This window comes from Anguilla rostrata, chromosome 3 (assembly GCF_018555375.3).
Source record: "Anguilla rostrata isolate EN2019 chromosome 3, ASM1855537v3, whole genome shotgun sequence".
Lineage (NCBI taxonomy): Eukaryota > Metazoa > Chordata > Actinopteri > Anguilliformes > Anguillidae > Anguilla > Anguilla rostrata.
Window position 1 is genome coordinate 63,583,734 of NC_057935.1, and position 22,393 is coordinate 63,606,126.

General features: G+C 49.1%; 1 protein-coding gene across 3 annotated transcripts in view; it reads left to right on the top strand.

Moving 5' to 3' along the window:
* drp2 (dystrophin related protein 2) overlaps window positions 1-22,393 on the top strand; it is an 88,984-nt gene that overhangs the window by 47,229 nt on the left and 19,362 nt on the right. For all 3 annotated transcript variants that reach the window (XM_064329313.1, XM_064329312.1, XM_064329311.1), the window contains 9 exons: window positions 3,074-3,241; window positions 11,831-11,987; window positions 14,093-14,213; window positions 15,320-15,588; window positions 16,915-17,061; window positions 18,766-18,844; window positions 20,334-20,394; window positions 21,637-21,698; window positions 22,150-22,224. In XM_064329313.1, the coding sequence (XP_064185383.1) occupies window positions 3,195-3,241; window positions 11,831-11,987; window positions 14,093-14,213; window positions 15,320-15,588; window positions 16,915-17,061; window positions 18,766-18,844; window positions 20,334-20,394; window positions 21,637-21,698; window positions 22,150-22,224 (1,018 nt within the window). In that variant the 5' untranslated portion in view covers window positions 3,074-3,194. The remainder of the gene's footprint in view (window positions 1-3,073; window positions 3,242-11,830; window positions 11,988-14,092; window positions 14,214-15,319; window positions 15,589-16,914; window positions 17,062-18,765; window positions 18,845-20,333; window positions 20,395-21,636; window positions 21,699-22,149; window positions 22,225-22,393) is intronic.

Below are 22,393 nucleotides of genomic sequence, written 5' to 3' on the forward strand. Positions count from 1 at the left end.
CACGCTCCCAGCTTTTGTTTAAAAGCGCTAATATGTGTCAACAGCTTTTTTTTTCTTCTTTTTTGTTTTTTGTTTCTTTTTTTTTTTTTTGAAGAGGAAGAATCCCGCCGGCTTAGCGAACCCGTTGCTCCCGCTGGCGCTGTGCCAGGCGGCGGGATCGCGCCTCGCTCCCCCGGCGGCGGCTTCTTTGACGGCCGCGGCGGAGCGCGGACCCCGGTTCCCCTTCAGCCGCCGAGCTCTTGAACCCGTCTCCGCGGGGGGACGGCGGACTTGTTGAGCGGGGGGGTGGGGGGGGAACAGCGGTGCAGCTAATGCCCGCGTGGCGGCTGCCGTAATGCGCCGGTCGCGCGCGGCGGGCTGGAACGCGCCGGAGCCGGGCCGTGCCAGCGCGGCTCTCTGCCAGCCGGCACTTCACCCCGCCGTTCTGCCGCCGCTTCGCCGTGCCGTGGCAGCCGAGTGCTTTCCCCACCTGGGGACCCCCCTGCTGGACCCACCCGAACAGATTAAGAGTCTTTTGGGTCATATTCAGGCTATGCAACAGTGGAGGCTTTTTTGGCATGGGTGGGAATTAGATAAGTAAATTCTGTACTGATATCAGGAAGTATTTCTCTTTTCTTTTTAACACAGAGTTGTCAATGCACGGAACAGCTCACCAGGTCATATTGAAGAGGCAGGCACCCACGGAGTGTGAAACTTTAAGGCTTGATAGAGTGCTGGATATTCTCTCAAATGTATGAAGGATGTAGGATAGGGGTGCAGAAAGTTTGCGATCCACATTTAGATAAGATTAGTTTGCTTGTTCCTAGAAAGATTCAGCAGCGATCTGCTGGAAAGGAGTCTCACCCCCTCCCTCCTTTAGGCCCATTTGATGAGGTACTCATTTGATGGGGGGGGGGGGGGGTGTCTTTTCAGGAAATGGGAGTCCACTGTGGGGGGTTGTCACCCACAGGCGCTCTGCTCTGCCTGCCAGGCTTCACAGCAGGGGCAATGGGGATGGCTCTGCTGTGCTGTACCATGACGCTGAGCCCAGTGTGTAGAACATCAATAATTCTGTCTGCTTTCTCTTCTGTGATCTAAGGCCATTAAAAATTCACATTGATATGTATGTATGGAAAACAACACCATATCTAATTATTGAATTCCTACAGCAGTTCTTTTTAGATTTTCCAGCTGTCACATTTTCATTTTTGGGCTTATTCAGTGCAGTTGGTGTTGTATGTGTTATGCAGTAAAGCCTTACAGTTAGATGTGGAGGTGAGCTTGGTGTTTGAGTAGGGCAGCCTGTGCACAGAGTGGTGCATAAGGGGCTGTAGTGCATACTTCAGAAGGTGCAGCGTATCGGAGAGGGCGTGTGTTTATGTGCGTGTGAGTGTGTGTGTGTGTGTGTGTGTGTACGTTTGGCTTATGTATGTGTGCAATGCACAGCGTGGGGTGTGTGAGGTTTTGTACAGGGAGTGTGTATGACACTTGGTTTGGCGTGTGCTGGGATTTACACAGGGAGCGTGTACGGTGCCTTGTTTGGGGCATGTGTGTGTGTGTGGTTTTTGGCTGCGGGTGCCAGTCCTCGTGTGAGTCAGGAAGGAGTGCAGTGATCTTGCACTTCCTGGCCGAGCAGATTCATGGCTCCCTTCCCGCACTGCTGGAGTCCAGCCTTCCTCAGAATTAGAGCCGGGGGCGCTTTTCCATTCGGTTTGTTTAGTCCAGCTTAATCTCTGCTTCTGCGCCGCTTAGCAGTGCAGCCGAGAGCACAGGAACACTCTGCGCGTGTGAGTACGGGCTCGCGGCAACCACCGTGGCCCGAGAGTGGGCTCTGATGATGCGTTTTAAGAAGACATACAGCCGTTTCTGTCATTTCAACAAGGTTCAGTTCCCGGCTTAATAGCATGGTTCCCCCTATGTCATTTTCTAGGTATTTGGCTGCAGTTTCTGCCCGGCTTCTGGAAGTCTGGTCAAGTGTAAACAGAGAAGATTAATCAGTAGGATTTTGGAGGGAGCAGAAAAGGCGAGAGAGTGTCGAAGTGACAGAGGGAGGTCTGTTCATATAAAAGATTTTGACTGGGCAGCTAAAGTTGAGCTGTGATGCTGTTTCCCTTCATCATCTTGCTTTGCTATGACTCTCTCCCTGGTGTGTCATTTTATGGGGTTTGGTCCACAGGGGTTCAGTATTAGTGTGGAGTTTGTACGTCACCGTGGTGAGTGGTTACCACAGTAACCAGGTGATGTGCTGGTGGAAAGGAAGGGAGAAGTGAAGGAGGTGAAATAACACCTTAGTCACAGGAAGTAAAGGGTGTCCTGACCCGGGCAACATGCTCTGGTCTGGGCTTGTGTAGGCACATTGTGTGAGCTGAATCAGAGCCCCTTCTGTGTCTGCTTCTTGCATTGTTTTTTTTTTGTGTTCAAAAATAGACAAGCTGCAGGCTGTGTGTCTGCGTCTGTGCATGTGTGTTTCTGTGTCTTTGAAACTGTGTATCAGTGACTTTGTAAGCATGCATAGATGTGTTTGGTAAATGTCTGTAACCATTTTTTTGTGTGTTCACATGTGTGCCTCTGTGTGTCTGTAAGTCCTGTGTCTGTGTGTGTGTGTGTAGGTGTGGTGTGTGTGTGTATGTGTCTATGTGTGTATTTGTGTGTGTCTAGGTGTGGTGTGTGTGTGTGTGTATGTCTGTGTGTATTTGTGTGTGTGTGTGTGTGTGTGTGTGTGTAGGTATGTCTGTGTATTTGTGTGTGTGTGTGTGTGTGTGTATGTCTGTGTGTATTTGTGTGTGTGTGTGTTGTGTGTGTATGTTGTGTGTATTGTGTGTGTGTGTGTTGTCTGTGTGTATTTGTTTGTGTGTGTGTGTGTCTCTGTGTGTGTATTTGTGTGTGTGTGTGTATTTGTGTGTGTGTGTGTGTGTGTGTGTCTGTGTGTATGTATGTCTGTGTGTATTTGTGTGTGTGTGTGTGTGTGTGTGTGTGTGTGTGTCTGTGTGTATTTGTGTGTGTGTGTGTGTGTGTGTGTGTGTCTGTGTCTATTTGTGCTACAGTATGTGCACAATGCTCTGTACTATGTGCTGCCTGCGTGTGTTTCCTGCAGCTCCGGGGTGGCCCTTGTGGCTGTGATGTCACTGTGCACCCAGGCAGCAGTGGGAGGAGCCTGAGGGGCAGAAGCTGGACACACAGGGTGGAGGCGGAGCTTGCGGCACACAGACGGCGACATGAACCTGTGCTGGAACGAAATAAAGCGCAAGTCCCACAACATCAGGTAACTGACCCTGCTATGGTTCGGGACGTCCAGCTTATAGCTACACAGTAGTCTGGCTTCCAAACACTCTGCCTCTACAGTGTGTAGAAAAGGGAAGCTGCAGTCTGTGAATGTGTCCTCTAAAAGTCCTGTCGTTTGATTGCTTCTAGCAATTTATTCCTGATCATCCTGATCAGGCTCACAGTACTGTAGGATTATAAACCTACTACTTGTACTACTTGTACTGAGTAATAATGAATTTTAGATTCTTGGAAGTTGTCAGCTATGTTTGTCAAGCAGTCAAAAAATGATTGTGGCCGTGTTTCTGTAGTGGATTAATTTGAGCCCTGAATGCTACAGAATGTGAAAATATTTAGAGTTTAGACTAATAAAATATCTTTGCGAATATGAAGAAAGGCAATAAGTGCTACATTAATGCAAACTGCTGCTGCTATCATCATCATCATCATAATCACCACTGTGGAGGATGACTTTTTAAATTACAATCACAATGCATGTGTGGAATTTTATTCTTCAAAGAAGACATTTAGACACGTCTAAATGGGGCCAGTGCTATTATTAATATTATGGTTAGTGCAAATAAAAGTGCCAGTGAAGTACAATAAATTTATAGTATCTCACCGCTGTACAGAATCTAATCTGACACCATGAAGCTCTACATTACTTCCTGTTCAACGGTATTGACCGTGGTCATCAGACAAGGACACCTGAAGGCCCCTGGAGGGCCTCTGAGTTTGTAGCTTGTAATTTCGGCGCTTCAGTTTATCAGAAAAGGCGGTTGATTTTACGGTTAACTCGCCCCACAGGATTTGGTTGCTGATATTAAGCTGAAAACCAGCAGTTTCTTCTGCTCTGGACAAAGGTTGAAGACCCCTGATCTGAAGTATCACTATCTAAGGTGCCAGTTTTAGCCGTGGAAGCTAATTTTAGCATGGCTAAATATGCTTGACTAATGAACATCCACTGCTGCGAATGAATTTACACGTCATAAATATGCAAGGGCACTTGAAAGTTAGAACATCAGCGAAACAAACAAATGTCACGTAATCTCCTACCTCAATATTAAATTAATTAATTGGCAGGCAGCCACACTTGCGCTGTGCATCAGTACTTCAGTTCGAGTGTGGTTTGATTTACATGATTGCTTAATTGGCTGCTTGACCCCTCAGAACAGTAACCTCCCCGCTGGAAGATCGCTGGAGTTTAGGACAGGACACCAGGGGCAGACAGTAGCGGATTGGGACTCTCATTGACACCTTCACTAAAGGCCAGAGGAAGGTCTGACACCATTTGATGAGAGGAGAACAGGAGACAGGACAGACAGGATCGTGTTTGATGGGACGGGAAAGATGGGTAATTTCTTCCTGCTGGAGATTTAGGGGATTGTGGGTCAGTGACTGGGTGATGATGTGTGCCATGCGGTCAGAGCGTCAGAAGTCTGTAGGGTTTGTTTCCATCTCCTGTTATGACGGACTGGGAATGGCTCTCCGCTCAGTGATCCTGAATGGCAGACTCCCTATACCGCCCCCTACTGGTGAATGATGCACAAAGCTGCCTTCTCCCTTCCCAGGTGGGGCGGGGTCCAGGTTTTGGCTGTCTCAGCGAGTGCGTTCCTGTCCCAGACAGCAGTAAAATGGAAATTGAGCGTTGGGGGGCTCTCTGAGGCATGACACAGCACCCCTCTGGCCATGTTGTGTCCTACTTTAAAACTCACGGAGTGCACATTCAGCAGGACTGCGCGTCTACTGTACTTAGAGGGTGGTGCGTTGTCTGGGCTGAAGTGAAAAATGGTGACTGATCCCAAATAAAAGGCTGGAAGAAGTGTTTTGTGATACTTACGTATTTTATGCTACAGATACAGCAGAGGTGCCTTGTGAGAGAAGGTAAAAGCGGAGGAAGATATGTCGCCTTTAAACTGAATATTTCTTTCTGAATATTTTTTGCTTTTCTTCTTGGCTGAATAATTCAGGAGTGAATTGCATTTCCCTGAACGGTGTTCTGTGCTAGCGCATAGCACAATGGTGTGGTAGACCAAACCCATTCTGATACTCTAAAGCTCAAAATACACAGACATCCCGGGTGCAGGCTTTTTGCTCTGCTCGTCTTTGTTGAAAAATTCCACTGCAGTTTTGCATTTACATTTTAAGCTAAATTACATTTGCATTTGTTTTGCTAAATTGAACACTTGTCGTCCCGTTTTGAAACTCGTAAGGTGACACGAAGAAAAACAAGGGCGCCGCATGAGGTGCAGCGAAGAGGAAAGGGATTATATGCTAATGAGTGTGGATAATTAAGATAATTGGTGTGCTAATCAAGCAAAACAGATTAAAACCGGCTGAGAGCAGCGATCAGTTCAACGGTAAAATTTGTGTCTCCTCTCCTTCTCAAGCTCACAAGCTGCCACCGACGCTGTGCAGCGTTGAATATCATAAGCACGAATTACACGGGCCAGAGTGGCAGGAGAATAATTTGTGAGTTCACTACAACGCTACCTAAATCCAGCCAATTGGTTTTAAGCAAAAAGAAGGCTGAATGGCAGAAAGGAAGCAGTGGGGTGGCCAGCACTGGGCCCACAGAGCCTTAGAGTGCTGATTTCTGTGTGCACCTTCACCCAGTACAGACCTCAGAAACTCCCACCCCTTGCACAGTGAATTTCAGCTTCTTCCTTCTGGACGAAGGTTTATAGTCCCAAAGTGCAGAACAAAGCAGTATAAAAATAGCTTTGTTCCAGCAGCCATCACTCAGATGAACAAGTCGTAGCAACATTGCACAGATGATATAGAAAGGTTTTATCTATTCATTTTATTCATTTTATCTTTAGTTTTAGTGGTTTTAGTGATTATTGGAATCTTGAGTACTTTTATTTATTTTATTATGTTTGTCTACTGTCTGTGTTGTTTCTAAATTGTGTCAAGATGGATGACTCTACTGCACACCAAATCTACCTACGGGTACAAATAAAGTAACCTGAACCTGAGAAAACAGATGAGATGTGTTAACTGTGTAATCAACCACTTTAATTTATCGATTAAATGTAAACAGCAGGCCCTGTGGCCCTCCATGCCTTGGGCTGGTCACTCCTGAAGTAGCCAGTGTGTAGGAAGATGGGGGAGAGAGAGAGTAGAATAAGCATTTTCTTCAAGAGGTCACAAGGTCCTGGATTGGCAAAGTCTTTGCTGGGAGGCACAGATAAGTATGTCAGGTTTAAAAACAGTTACGGCTTCAGCTCGTGAATCGTCAGTGTGGAACTTCATAATCGTCATCGTCATCTTCACCATCATCATCATAATCTTAGTAATCATTTTCACGGAGACGGTAAAGATAAAATTAATTTTAATACTGTTGAAATTAATGACCTGCTGGTTGCCAGAATGTTTCATTTATTTTTCATGCTTCATGTTTAAAATGCTACCTTCCTGTCTCACTAAATACCCATTACGGGCTGCAATCAGTGTTTTTTTTGCATGCTCCTAATTACATTTTTTGAGTGGTTTCCCAAATGTGTCCTTGCATCTTCTCTAATGAGCTGAACGAGCCTTTCCTTCACAATATTGTTACATAAAAGATGGTGGCAGAAATAATGGGCTATAATCATATATATGGTATATTTTAGTTCCTGGACTAGTTTGTGATCTCTGAGGCTAGGGAGTGTGTGAAGAGATGTGTATTCAGCTCATAACCGTGGGACCACGATGTCTTCAATGGATCCATGACACCTCAGTTAACCCATGCTTCCATGTATTAGTGTGTAAAATTAGTCACTGCATTGCAGTCTGTAGTGTGTGCTGGACAAAAGGTATATCATGTTAACCATTTTAATGTGTTATTGAATGTATTTAAAGTATGTATGAGAAGCCCGATGTAAATACATACAGTGAGCTCCATTATGTTTTTTCTTGATTTGCCACCAAGATGGCCTTTGTATCCAGCGCATGTCCAGTAAAAACAGCCCTGGTGGATACCTGTCAGCGATCTTTACCCTCAGAGGCTTTGCCTATCCAAGTGTCCATGCAGTAACAGGAGTTTTCACCTGTGCAGTTCCCTTTTCATTTCTGCTGCGTGAGTGCTTGTGTGAGTGTCTTCGAGTGTGCCACTCCCAATACTGCTACACTTCTCCCCAGTTTCCTACACAAGACCCCTCTCCCCAGTTACCTACACAGGACCCCTCTCTCCAATGACTTACACAGGACCCCTCTCCCCTATTACCTACACAGGACCCCTCTCCCCAATTACCTACACAGGACCTCTCTCCAGTGACTTACACTGTTCCCCTCTCCTAAATTACCTATACAGGCCCCCTCTCCCCCTTTACCTACACCGGACCCCTCTCTCCAATGACCTACACTAGTCCCCTCTCTCCAGTGACTTATGCTGGTCCCCTCTCTCTAATGACCTACACTAGTCCCCTCTCTCCAGTGACTTATGCTGGTCCCCTCTCTCCAATGACCTACACTAGTCCCCTCTCTCCAGTGACTTACGCTGGTCCCCTCTCTCTAATTACTTACACTGTTCCCCTCTCCTAAATTACCTATACAGGACCCCTCTCTCCAGTGACCTACACTAGTCCCCTCTCTCCAATGACCTACACTAGTCCCCTCTCTCCAATGACCTAAACTAGTCCCCTCACTCCAGTGACTACGCTGGTCCCCTCTCTCTAATGACTTACACTGTTCCCCTCTCCTAAATTACCTATACAGGCCCCCTCTCCCCCTTTACCTACACCCGACCCCTCTCTCCAGTGACCTACACTAGTCCCCTCTCTCCAATGACCTACACTAGTCCCCTCACTCCAGTGACTTACGCTGGTCCCCTCTCTCTAATGACTTACACTGTTCCCCTCTCTCTAATGACTTACACTGGTCCCTTTCCCTACTCTCTGCCGGCTCGTTCTGCTTTCCTTCTCTCGCGTGGCCCGGGGAGCACATTTAACAGGTCTCTCACGCGCGCGTCTCTGTCTCCCATACCGCTCTGCTGAACTGACGTGATATTAGCATGACGCGGAGCACGGAACAAACGCAGCGGACCCTAGTAGATTGCCTCTGAGAGCCAGGAGGCACGCTTCGGAAAAAAAAAAAAGTCACAAAAAATTAGCAGTGAGCTCGTCTTATTTCTCCAGTGTTAATTATTCGCTGAATTGCGAAACGGCATCTGCTGATTCTCCTGCTGCTCGAAGATAGCGATGGATTTTAATTTGGAATCATGTTTCCATTTAAGTGACAATAAAATTTAAAAAATGCATGAGATTCACGCTGAAAATCCCAGCACAAGCGAGCTGTTATTGTCTTGAGCTTAGATCACCAGGCTTCGACGTTTGTCACAACATATTGGTCCAGATTGCATCCTGGTGTGCTTTCTAGTTGCGGCTGCATGGATAATACTGACAAAGCGCTGCTTCCCCTGTCAGAAGGCCTGCTGGCCTGTAATTGGTCACCGCTGGTCTGTTCAGATGTCTGTTACACAGCTGGTCTTGAGATTTTTGAAAAATCCATTTCATTTATTTCTTTAGTTACTCACTTTTTTTGACGCCATGGAGACCGATCTCGACGACAGTTGCTGCTGCAATGCCTGAACATGCGTGCGCAGTAACACATGCCCCCAGAGATGCGATCACACGTTCCCCACGCTCAGCCCCCCCCCCCAGCCCCTTTTCTCTCGTCTTCGGTTTTTTCCATTTCAGTGCAGCATTATTCTCTCTCAAAAACCTTTAATTAATCTCAGACAGCTCTCTTTATTACAATATCTCTGTATAACTTACCGAGCCCTGTTTTTTTGCCAGATCTCACTTTGCATTATAGTGCTAACCGCATGATTTTTTTTTTTATGTCTGTGGGTGACTATAGGGACAGTTCTGCACCAAAAAGCCTGATGGGGTGCAGAAAGGTTAGACTAGATTATATTAGATTTCTCTTATCATCTGCTGTGCCGGTTTTCTTTGAATCAAGCTTGCGTGTTCGTTTGTGGTCTCGGTGTGAACACACAGACAGGCTTTATAAAGAAGAGCTACTGCATTCCGTGTACAGACACTGCAGAGAGAAATCCTACTTGCTGAGACATCAGGAGCTGCACCCTGGCGCAGTGTGAAGTTTTTGGCTTCGCAGACGGGTGACAGATGGGCGCGGCGGGTTGGGTCGCGTCCCCGAGCTGCCACGAGCCTTGCGGCGCTAACCGAGCGCGCTCAGCGAGCGGGAGTGGCGAGGCGAGACTTGCGCCGCCGCTCGCATCATCACGTGCCGGCGAGAAGCTGCGACGGGACAGCGCGCACGGACGCTGTGTGGGCCGCGCCCTGTGAGATTCCCCCCCCGAGCTGCGCTACAGACAGAGGGGTCGAAACCCCCCCCTCCCCAGAGAGGCGCAGTGTATCTCCACACACCACGGGTCCCGTCCCTCCAGGGCTTTACAGAGACAGGCTTTCTGATTCCAGCGCACAACCTCTGTGTGGGGGGATGGGGGAGAACCCGTCTGACTACAGCCCTGATCTCTTCACATCGCCAACAGCCGCCTCTTTTATATTCAACATGCTGCTGCCCTCTGATATCAGCCTGTCATTATCGCTTCGGGGGTTTGGAGGGAAAGTACTGCCGGTCATGATCCTTGACACACGGAATGACCCGCGTTAAAAAAATAAATAAGAAAGTAGAATAAATAACAAGTGTATGAGTTACGCGATTAAACCACGGGGAAAAAAACGCACGTCCGGCCATGCGAGCCTTGATTTTTTTCCGTGCTCCCGTTTTTAATTAACTGTGTTCGTTTTATCTGGCGTGCAAAACCTGCGGGCCCTCAGGCTACGTGATGTGAAATTCTATGGTTCACTAGCTCGGAAATGGAAGGGATTTCTAATAAAAGGCCTACGTGCTGCAAACTTTATTGGGTTTGTTAGTATGGCGGGCAGGCTCTCTCTCGCTCTCTCTCTCTCTGTCTCTATCTCTCTCTCCCTCCCTCTCTCTCTCTTTCTCCTCTCCTCTCTCTCTCTCCTCTATCTCTCTCTCCCTCCCTCTCTCTCTTTCTCTCTCTCTCCCTCCCCTCCCCGCCCGCCTCCCTCCCTCTCTTCTCTATCCCTCCCTCTCTCTCCTCTCCCTCCTCTTCTCTCCTCTCTCTCCTCTCTCTCTCTCTCTCTCTCTCTCTCTCTCTCCCTCTCGCTCTCTCCCCCTAGTTGCCGCTCTGAGTGTGCGGCGGTCTGTGTGCCCCCTCCCCTCTCTCCAGTCCACGATTCGCCACACTGCCCGGGTCTGGGGGTTAAAATGTGATATTCAGATGGAGTAATGTTATTTTGGAGCCCGGATTCCCGGCGTAATTGAAAGGCTGGTCCATTTCCACACTCCCGCTCCGCCACCTCCAGCTGTGATCCTGATGGGGCTCACATTCGGTCCCACACAGCTCTGGCAGGTGGCTCAATCAGAATTTCGTGTCTGATTTTGTTCAGTTTTGATTGTTTTACTCCCAGCAGCCATAAAAATGGTCTTTGCTACTCATTTTGTAAACAAACAAAAAAAGCATGTGTACAATTCACAGGTCCTTTTTTAAGGATATTGTATAATGTTGATATTCTTCCTGCTAACACTCAAGTGTACCTGGGCCATTGCTATTAATAATGTATGACAAACACAAGCACTTACAGATTTCAAGGTTTTTTTGTGGGTGCTTATTGCTCACAATGCGTCTCTGTGTAACCTGGGTGAACTCAGAAACTGAAGAAACATGCAAACTGGTGCAGGTGGAAACCGAAGGAGATTGTGATCCCGGTGATCATCACACTTTTTCATATGCTTCTGATATTTGTGTTTAGCATCTGCTGTGTCACTGATCTACATCCTGTGGCAGTTAATGCTGCTGAGGTCTGTCTCTCTGGTTAGTAATAAGCCTTTCAGTCTTTCAGTTCCTCAGTTGGGCCTAATGAAGGAATCTGAATTTTGAATTTCAAAATGATTCTTTTTTGAGAAAAATGGACACATTTCCTTTACTTGTATCTTGAGTATTCTCATTAGTTGAGAGGGTCTGGGGAATCAAATGCTTTTTGACATTTCTTCCATGAATTATTCATTTTTGGAGGTATTTTCCAGAATGAACATGATTACATCCACTTGCATTTTGACTCAGGTTAAATATCATGTACAGAACTGAATTGAGAGAGACTGGTTCTGAATTGGGCCAACGTACAACTGGAAATATAGCAAACAGGAAACTCTGGCCAATCTGAGTGTCAGGGAAGCACTGCAAAATTTTACTATACTATGTGTGGTATTATGTATATATGCTGCTTATGCACAGTACATATATAACATCACACTTCAGACTAGACATAGATCTGGATTCCCTAACCTTGACTTGTATATACAGTGAATGCAAGTGTTACTGTTTTATGTGTTTATCAAGTTATTTGGGAAAACAAATCTCAAAGTTGCATTTAATCATATCAGTCAGTCAATCAATCAATCAGCCTTTATTTATCGAGCACATTTCATTCATACAAATTTGCAACACAGTGTGCTGATATGCTGTGTGATAAAATGGGGCACACCTGCGGGCGGGTGTGGCTGTCACAGGTGGGGTGGTGACCCTGTGTGACTGTGGCGGTTTTCGCGGCTTCAGAGCTCGGCTGGAGGCCCTCTCGGACAACAGCGGGAAGCTGCAGCTGTCCCTGCAGGAGATCATCGAATGGCTGACGGCGAAGGATGAGGAGCTGTCCGAGCAGCTGCCCATAGGGGGCGACGTGGGGTCCGTGCAGCACCAGAGGGAGTTTCACCAGGTAGGCCGCCACGCTGCAGAGCTGCCCAACCCTGTTCCCGGAGATCTACTGTCCTGTAGGTTTTCACTTCAACGCTAACCAAGTACATCCTCATTCAACAGCTAGAGATCTCATTCAGCTGCTAATTAGTGGAAAATCTGACTATGGTATTTGGAGATAACTATGCCCACATTTGGTCTGAATTGTCCCCTTTGTTGAAGGGAATTTGCTCAGTGGTGATTTTGGTCTCGTGGTTTATCATTTGCTTTTGAAAGTGACTACTTTTCTACCAAGAGATGTCCAGGATTCACTGAACAGACTGTAACCGTCTCTCTCTCACTTTCACACAAGCACACACTCTCAACATGACACACAACAGCACATGTCTCACGCACACATAGCACACACTCCGCACCACACACCAGCACATGCGCTCACAGACACGTGCGCACACACACACACACACACACACACACACGCGTACACACACACATGCAGACATACATATGCATGCACACGCGTACGCACACACTCACACACACAATAATTGGTTCTGTTCCACCGCAGAGTGCTCGCTCTCCCTTGGTTCCAATTTTCTCTTCTGTCAGTTTGCTGCGCGTCTCTGTGGAACGTGTTGACAGTAAAAGTGCTTTCACGGCCCCGCCCCCACGACAGTGATGCGAAATCAGCCTATCAATTAAGAGCCAGAAAGAGGACGGACCAATTCACAGGCCAATTTCTGTACCTGGAGCTGGCGGTGGCTCATCGCCGTGCCATTACTCCTGTGAATTTTGACACTGTGCATGAGCTTCAAAAAACCAAATTGTTGGAATATTTTACTGAACAACTGCAACCCCCCCCCAGCCACCCCCCCCCCCCCCTTCCCCCCCATTCAAACCAGCCCACCCGCTCATCGCTCCCACGACAGCTTCATTTTCAGCGTTTCGCTCCTTTATAACCCTCGAAGACGTGCTCCCGTGGCACTGCGTCGATGCGAAACTTTTCAGACGAAAGGGAGAGGGAGAAGGAAACTGCAGAGGAGTATTGCGTTTTAAGAGATGTGAATTATTGATCTTAAGGGGACTTATTCCGCGATGCGCAGGTCGTACGTGTGCCAGCGTCGTACGTGTCCCTGCACGCCGGGGCTTGTGGGAGCTGTGTGGTGCGCGCTGCTCAGAGCAGAGGCGTACCAAACCGCATTTTTTTTTTCTTTCTTCCTCTGTGGTACTGAGGCAAGGAGGACTCCATAATAATGGGCTCTCTCGGGCCCTGGTAAATAAATGCTGTCAATTAGCGAGCGGGTCAGTGAAAACAGGTCCTCCTGCTGTTTGGCGCATGCATTATTCAGCCAAATGAGATCTGTAATCTTGCTTTTCTGCGTGTGCTGGATGCAAGAGAGAGCTTCCGCTGGATGGGCTCGGATTAAAGTTTAAGCAGATGGGGCGGGGAATTAATGCTCTTCACGTGTTAACTCATCTCCGCTCCAGGTCTTTGAGTTTTGGCCCTGGTAACTCGCCAAGAATTAAACGGGGAAACCACAGCCGTGGGTTAATTTTTGCACGTGTATGCCCGTCCTTATATTTGCCAGCTCAGTGAGGCTAGTAATTTAATTCTGGCTCAGAATTTCAAACGCTACTGTGGCCATTTGGTTTAATGGGCATTGAGAGACAGGGACCGCTGTGCTGCTTGGCGTGGGTAATTCACGTGTGCGCTGTAAGAGCCACCAAATGAATTGTTATCATGTCATACGGTAAATGGATTGGCCCACTGGGTTTGCCAAAAAGACGTAACTTTGGAGGGGGGAGGAGATTCACTATGGCTTTATGTATTTCACAGATTTATGAATTTGTAAGTCAAATGTGGTTTTGTGTTAGGCAGTCACAGTATTTCAGAGTTATATGAGGAGTCATTCCACTCTTGGGTCTTCATTACTGTAAAATAAGCATTGGAATCTTCATTGACCTCCGTGATGGGCCCTTGGTGACCTTTGGCCTTTGACCTCCCATCTCTGTGTTTTCTCTGGTACTTGTTTGTCCTGTGGGCCTCCTGCCTCAGGGCAGATTGTTATTGAATGGCCGCTTCTCAGCGCACTCTGCCCTGACCTGTGTCTGGGGCGCCCCCTGCAGGCCTTCATGGAGGACGTGAAGTCCAGGGGACCCTTCATCTACTCGGTGCTGGAGTCGGCCCAGGTCTTCCTGTCTCAGCACCCGTTCGAGGAGCCCGAGGAGACGCTCGCCGACAGCAAAGGTCTGCTTCTGGCCCCCGGGGGCGCCCTAAAACCACCCCCCCCCCGCTGACCCCGCCCAGATCACCAGCGGTGTCTGCCCCAAACTCAGCCCTCGCCGCTGTTGAGCTTTACTTTCAGTCGAGCACAGTCACTAACTGAAAGCCATATCAAAATTATGTGTATGTATTCTCGGACAGATGTTTAGTTGTGTTGGTGAAAGACACTAAGAGGTAAGAGTAAGAGGAGAAAGCTGAGTCATGTTACTGGTACTTCAGTAAGAGGAAAATATGAGTCATGTTATTGGTACAGATCATGTGATGAAGGCACCATGCCGAGGTGAAAACGTGCTAATCCTTTAGACCCGAGTAAGATTTAGACCCCCATTGAGATTACTTTCCATTTTAAAAGGAAACAAGTATTCAATATTCTGAACGAAATTTGTTTGTGTGATTCTTTTCTTTTGTACGGTTTGGTCGGTAGCATGTTTCTGTGAAAATCAGGGGTCTGCTGGCGTGTGTTCAAATCTTTCTGGCACCTGAAGTGTTGAAGTATGTCAAATATGTAATTCACAGGGGGGGGCTAGGGGACACCATGCTCTGGTGCAAGAATGAGCCCCAGGGTCTCATTGGATATGTACAGCCCCACGTTGGGTGTCAAATTCATTTGGAAAAATATACTTATATGTATTCCACAGAGGTCTGGCCCTTTTCAGTGCTGATCCAGGACCAGTTTTACCTTTTAGTTTATGATGATTAGTTTATAATTAAGATGTGGACAGGAGTTGATCTCAACAGGAGTAGCACTCCTACTCTGAGTGTTATGATTATTGACCCTAGAAAACAACGCTGGAGAGTTTCTCCTCATGTTAATGATGCCAGTGATTTGCTTGTGGAAAACAAGCCGTTGGTTAACAAGTGGCACTGTGGACGATTCTGTTTCTTCGGGGCAATTTAGTTGGCATTCACTTCATTAACTGAAAATATCTTCACAGAGCATTATGGGAATTTTTCGTTTTATGAATCAAATTCGATTAATTTCCCAAATTAACTGAGACGGGAGGAAATTGAGGCCAACCTTGTTGACTCGGGGACTCGACCCACCCCCCACCCACCCCCTCGCTCTCCAGAAGTGTCCCCGCGGAGACGGATCCTGAACGTGAGCCGCTCGGTGTGGAAGCAGGCCAACGTGGCCAGCGACCTGTGGGAGAAGCTGACGGCGCGGTGCGTGGACCGCCATCGGCACATGGAGCGCACGCTGGAGAGGCTGCTGCAGGTGCAGGGCGCCATGGGGGAGCTGGGCGTGGCCCTGGAGCAGGCCGAGGGCGTGCGGGACGCCTGGGAGCCCGTCGGGGACCTCTTCATCGACTCGCTGCAGGACCACATCGACGCCACCAAGGCAGGCCTGGCGCACCGCCCGAAAAACACCGTGTGTGTGTGTGTGTGTGTGTGTGTGTGTGTGTGTGTGTGTGTGTGTGTGTGTGGTGTGGTGTGTGCGTGTGCTGTGTGTGGTGTGCGTGTGGTGTGCGTGTGGTGTGTGTGTGTGTGTGTGTGTGTGTGTGTGTGTGTGTGTGCGTGTGTGTGTGGTTGTGTGTGTGTGTGTGTGTGTGTGTGTGTGTATAGGTATGTGTGCGTGTGTGTGCGTGTGTGTGTATAGGTATGTGTGCGTGTGTGTGCGTGTGTGTGCGTGTGTGTGTGTGTGGGTGTGTATAGGTATGTGTGCGTGTGTGTGTGGGTGTGTATAGGTATGTGTGCGTGTGTGTGTGTGTGTGTGTGTGTGATGTTTAGTGTGTGTGCATGTGTGTGTGTTGTTTAGGTGTGTGTGCATGTGCGTGTGTGTGTGTATAGGTGTGTGTGCATGTGCGCGTGGGTGTGTATAGGTGTGTGTGTGTGCGTGTGTGTGTGTGTATAGGTGTGTGTGCTTGTGTGTGTGTGTGTGTTCATGGGTGTGTATAGGTGTGTGTGTGTGCGTGGATGTACGTGTGTGTGTGTGTGTGTGTGTATGGATGCATGTGTGCGCACATGTATGTTTTTACATGTTTGTGTGTATGAGTGTGCATGTGTACCTGCAGGCTTCTGTTTGTGCGTGTATGTCTGGATGCGTGTGTGTGCTTATGTGTGTATGCATGAGTGTGTGTGTGCGTATGCACATGAGTGTATGCATGTATGTGTGTGTGTGTGTGCGTGTCTGTGTGTGTGTGTGTTTTACAGGTTGACTGACAAGATCCTAACCAACAGTACAACACGCACCACTGCCCCTCTCTATTAATGTAAACCACTTTCATGTAAGAAGCCATTATTTAGGATGATGGATGATGATTCCGTACGCTGGCATCTCGCACTTTGGAGCTTTAGCATGATTGATCATTTTCTTGAGTGGTTTGGAACCATTACTCGATTCCTTCCGCGCGGTGAACAAAGCCGCCATTGTGCCACTGCCGTCAGAGGGCAGCCCTTGTCAGCGGCTTCGCCAGTCGAACGCTCTGCCCTCGTGTTCGTAGTACAAGCCTTCCTGCAGCAGCAGCGGGGCCATTTAGAAACGGGCAGGAGAGTGTAAGCGCAGCGGAGATCGTTAGCGCCACCGCGGCTGGCTGCGCTGTAAGAGCCGCGCGGCTCATTAGCGAGGTTGCGCCCGCCGCGCGGTGACCGGGCGCCGCCGGTCAGAGCGCGGGGCAGCTAGGGGGCGCTGTTTGACGCGGGCGCTCCGCCTCTCTGCCCGTCCCAGCTGTTCAAGGAGGAGCTGACGCAGGTGAAGGAGGGAATGAAGCACATCAACGACCTGGCGCACCAGCTGGCCATATCCGACGTGCATCTGTCCATGGAGAACGCCCGGGCCCTGGAGCACCTCAACAGCAGATGGAAGCTGCTGCAGGTACCGGCATGCTCGCCCCCCCTGCCTCCCTCCCTCTGCCTCCCCTCCTCCCCCTCACACCCCTGCCCGCCCTCCTTCCCTCCTCTGGCCTCCCCCTCCCCTCACACCCCCCTCCCCTTCCCCCCTCCTCTGGCCTCCCCCTCTCCCCTCCACACCCCCTTCCCTGGCCTCCCTCCCCCACCCCCCTGCCCTCACACCCTCCCCTCCCTCCTCTGGCCTCCCCCTCCCCTCACACACCCCCCTGCCCTCACACCCCGTCCCCTTCCCTCCTCTGGTCTCCCCCTCTCTCCTCACACCCCCCCCCCCCTCGTCTGGCACCCCAGCAGGGCTCCCCCCTCTCTCCTCACATAGCCCCCCACCCCCACCCCCCGGCACCCACAGCGGGCTCCCCCCCTCTCTCCTCGTTTGGGAGATGTCCCGGGGGCCGCTCCGCACCGCAGACCAGAGCAGGAAACGTGCAGTTATGGCGGTAATTGCGATTCCTCCTTGCCATAATTTGCCCGCGCGTGGCGCGCTCCTGTGGTTGAACATCCCGGTTTGGGGCTCTCATAGGCCGTCTTCAGGCTGCACGTGTCTGCTACGGGGAATTCAGCAGTGTTTTCACAGTACCCTGCCCCCCCCCCCCCCAAAGACGCGCCTCATCGCTCGAGTTAATTGAGCGCACCGCACGGACCGCACAGCTGCGATCCAGCTTCCGAGCGGCAGTCTGGCTGTTGAAAGAGGGAAAAGAAGCTTCTTCTCTTTTTTTCCCCCTCCTTTTTTCCCCGTGTGCTGAGCTGAGAGCTTCTCGCCTGGGTCTCTCTCTTTTCCCTCCACTCATGCTCTCACCTTTTATTTTCTAGTGAATAATGTGATAAATGCAAAATTCATGATTCGAGTCATTTGAATAAGAGCTCCGCTCTGGGTCTGGTGACACGAATGTAATGCATTAGAAGGGCTGATTTCCAATGTTTTTCTTTAATATTTTCGACTTTAATAATTCAGAAGCTCAGCCTCGGGTAAAGGTACCAGCACCAGTATATACAAAAGATGTATTATATTACACGGAATAGCTGGCAATTACATTTATTCAGTATACCGGAATTTCCTCCAGATGCGACGGCTCCTTCCCCCGTGTGCATCCCTCATGTCGATCTCGGTAAATAAAAACATTGTGCTTAAAGACATGTCTTACTTAGCTCTCCATAATGCCAACTTCAGCGCACAGATGTCCTGAGATGCTTCATAACATCGCTGCTGGGTTCCTCTGTCTCTGCCTGTGCGTTTGCCGGCCTTGCTTGTGTACTCATGATGTTTGGACGTTCGCGACTGGTAATTTACGCAGTAAATCTATTACTCTGCGAATAAACCTGGATTAACAGACTTAAATCCCTGTAGGCCTGTGATTTTTTTAGGAGAAAAAAGAAGCAAAAAAAAAAAAACTCTCTCTTGCGTCAAGTGATCAAGGAAATGTTCTTTGTACTCTGAAAATCCCTCCTCTCTCTCTCTCTCTCTCTCTCTGTGGCTTCCTGCTGAAATGCTTGTCCCATCCTGAGAGTTACCCTTTGAAGCCAGTGGAATGTTCACCCGTTTTTTTTTGCAACACACCTGTTCAAAGGGCTGAAGGCACATTTGCTCAGTGATGTCCCGCCTCCTGCCTGAAAACGGGTCCGGGCGGGCGGGGCGAAGGTACCACTGGCCGATTGATCTGTCCGTCTCCCGCAGGGCTGCATCGAAGAGAGGCTGAAGCAGCTGCAGGACGCCCACAGAGACTTCGGGCCCGGGTCCCAGCACTTCCTCTCCAGTGAGCGAACCCGTTCGCGGTCCGAAACCTCGCCGCGGGCATCCCGCGCCACCCTGGCGTTTCCCTTCATCGCGCCGGCTTTGTGTCTGGGCTCCGCGGCGCCGTCGGGGGGGCGGCTGGACTCCCCGCCTGGATGGTGCTCGTTAGCGCGTCCTCGTTAGCGCAGGGGAGGGGCTCATACCGACTGCGTTCGGCCGCTTTGATAAGCAGCAGTGTTTTGATTCAGCAGCCGTAGAACTGAAGTGGGTCGCCACGGTGACTGCGGCCCTCGACGTCCGCAGACGTTCACACCAATCAGGTTAACTCAGCCAGCTGGTTTCACTAATTAGTTCTACCTCTTGGCTGAAAGATTTAGCTAATTAGCAAATCCATATGATTGGCACAAAATCCTGGGGAGTTTTACTTTCTGAACCTGCAGTTTCCACGTCCTCAGATAAACAGTGCACTAGTAACATGCACAACACTTCATATTTGGACATGCACTAAAAGATCCAATTGATCCCAAAGGTGTTGAATGGGTTTGAGTTAAGGGCTCTATGCAGGCCAGTCAAGTTCCTTCACACCAATCTTGACAAAACCTTTTCTATTTGGACTTTGCTGTGTGCCTGGGAGCATTGTCGTGCTATAACAAGAAAGGGTCTTCCCCAAAAAGTGCCTTGTTGCCACAAAGTTGGAAGCACGGAATGGTCTACAGTGTCATCGCGTTAACATTTGCCTTCACTGAAACTATGAAAAACCCCAGATCCAGAGTTGTCCGGACACTTTTGGTCATACAGTGTATGTCCACCTCCAGGTTTAGAAGAGATCTTGAGCAGAGAGTGTATTTGTTCTTAAAGTGAGTTATGGGCTCAGAAAGTTTAGGAAGCACAGTCACAGCGGGTAATGTCACCGGGTTGCAGTGTGCTCTGGATGTGAGTGATTCATTGGCAGGTCTGAGGCCATGATAACTCTAAAGAGAGCAATAAAATATCATTTTACAGACACAACAAGGGCCGACTGTGGATGCTGGCTCTCCTTGTAATCGATACAGCAGGCACCTGTATTCAATTCCAGGCTGCCTGTTCAACGTATTGCCTTTATTTATTTCTATTTATGTCTCTGAAAATAGAAGGGCTGGTATGTGATTATTATGTCATTGGTAGAACAATTAGGCCAGAGTAACTTAAACAGCTTACAATTTTTACATACTGTAGGATGCTTATTGCAGCAGTTCAGGTGGAACACCTTGCACAAGGGTACAATGACAGTGTTCCTCCTGGGAGTTGAACCTGCAACCTCTGACTTGCTAGTCCAGTTTCCTGACCATTGCCCTGACATTACACCGCACTGCCTCCTGCACTGTTGACTCTGAACCGGTTGGCTCCCGCTACCTGCACACCCCTGCAATCAGTTCCCGTTGAGGGATACCTTTGTGGGAAACACCTTTGTGGGGAAAATGGGGCCATTTTGTTTCATTTTGTGTCCTGACGGATTCGGTTTCCCTCCGCAGGTTCCGTACAGATCCCCTGGGAGCGCGCCATATCCCCCAACAAAGTGCCATATTACATCAAGTAAGTCCCAGTGGCTAATGATGGGTTTCTGTCAAACGAAAGGAGGAATTGACACAGGCCCCCCACGCTGAGAGGGGTGGTGGTGGTGGTGGGGGGTGGGGGGGGGGGGGGGGGGGGGTCTTGCGCAGACTTCAAAGTGATTCCCATTACAATTACCTAGTTATTTTACACTCAAGAGTTAGAGACATCAGCTATAGCTCTGCTGTCGTTATTTTCTCATAGGCTAATTGGAGAAAAGGCTTGTTTAGCCTCCCCTGCTGTGGTTCTGAATGTGGTTCTCTACCCCCCTCTGCGTATAATCTCATGCCATCTGGACGCAGCTAGGCTACTTCACGCTAAGGGTCAAAATGCAAAGTCATTTGTGCCCAGTGGCACCAGACTTTTTACAGTAAGTCTACCGTATCATTAGAAGTATATGGAGGCATATATAAATGTACTGTGTTCAGCATGCATTTCATGCCGATTCCTTTAGAACACTATGGCCTGTGACCACTTAAATGTCTCTAATGGCCTATACATTCTTACATTTAGGAGTTATTCGACAAAGTCATTTGGTGTCATTACCTGTAAATTTAAAAAATAATTTAAACAAAGGCTTGTATAGCCTACCTGACTGAAAGCCATTCCCGATTGACTAAGCCTTATCAATCGATGAGTGGGTGATCATTTTTTAAATGCCTTCCAGGGTTTGGAAAACTTCCCCTGCCTGTTATTTCTACGAGGCATATATAGTTTTTTCTGTGAGGCGGTGTCATGCTGAAGGTGGTTTGCTATCTGCTTTGGCCAGTTGCAGAGTTGCAGAGTGTTGGTAAATGTTGCCGTTGGGTGTAAAAGCATTTGCACACAGGCAATATGACCTGGCATCAGATGATCGAGAGTTTCTGCAGAGAGTGTGGATCCATGTGCATGATGGTGTGGTGATTGAGAGCACTCTGTGATAACCTAGCTCTCTCTTTATCTCTCTCATTACCCCCTCTCTCTCTCTCACTCTGTCTCCCTCTCACCTCCCTCCAACTCTCTCTCTCACCCTCCCTCTCTCTTTCACTCTGTCTCCCCTCACCTCCCTCCAACTCTCTCTCTCTCTGTTCTCACCCCCCCTCTCTTTCACTCTGTCTCCCCTCTCACCTCCCTCCCTCTTTCTCTCTCTCTTTCTCACCCCCACCCCCCCTTTTGCTCTGTCTCCCCTTCTCACCTCCCTCCCTCTCTCTTTCTCTCTCGCTGTCTCATTTTCTCTGCTTCTAGCCATCAGGCCCAGACAACGTGCTGGGACCACCCAAAGATGACGGAGCTGTACCAGGCCCTGGGTATGACAGTTATCCCTCCTCTTAGTCTCTTCATCTCCACACCTTCCCCACCGGGGGGGGGGCGAGTGTTTACCACTGCTTCACCTTGTCCCTCATTAATTTGGAGTACGCCGTGCCCCCCCCCCAGAGACCACGCCACCTCTCTAATTAGCCTGGAGGCTGCCGTTGGCCGGCAGTATGATTGCTTTTGTAGGATCTTAATTAATTGTGATTGAACAACGTTTGCCTTCCTTATTAATCTGATCTGACCAGAGGGTGCCCGAACGTCCACACTTTGAACGGTCTGGTTATCCAGACAAAGCCTCTTTAATGGCTTGTGTGGGTCCGCTCCGCTGCAGAGGCGAGGGCGGCTTGCCGTTGGGCGTTTGCTGCCGTTGGGCGTGCAGCCGATGGATAATTCCCCCTCTCTCTCTCTTTTTCATTCTCTCCCTTTCTTTCGCTCCTCCCTCAGCTGACCTGAACAACATCAAGTTCTCGGCGTACCGGACGGCCATGAAGCTGCGTCGGGTCCAGAAGGCCTTGCGACGTACGTGAAGCCGCCGCCGCCGGCCCCTTTAGAGCCCCGAATTAGTTCGGGCTGGAGATCCCCCGCTGCGCCACAACGCTGCCGATGTTCCGGGCCTCTCTAAAGTGAGGCGGTTCTTGGGCTAATTAAGCCGTGTAATTGGTCCGGCGGGTAACCGGGAGAAAAGGTA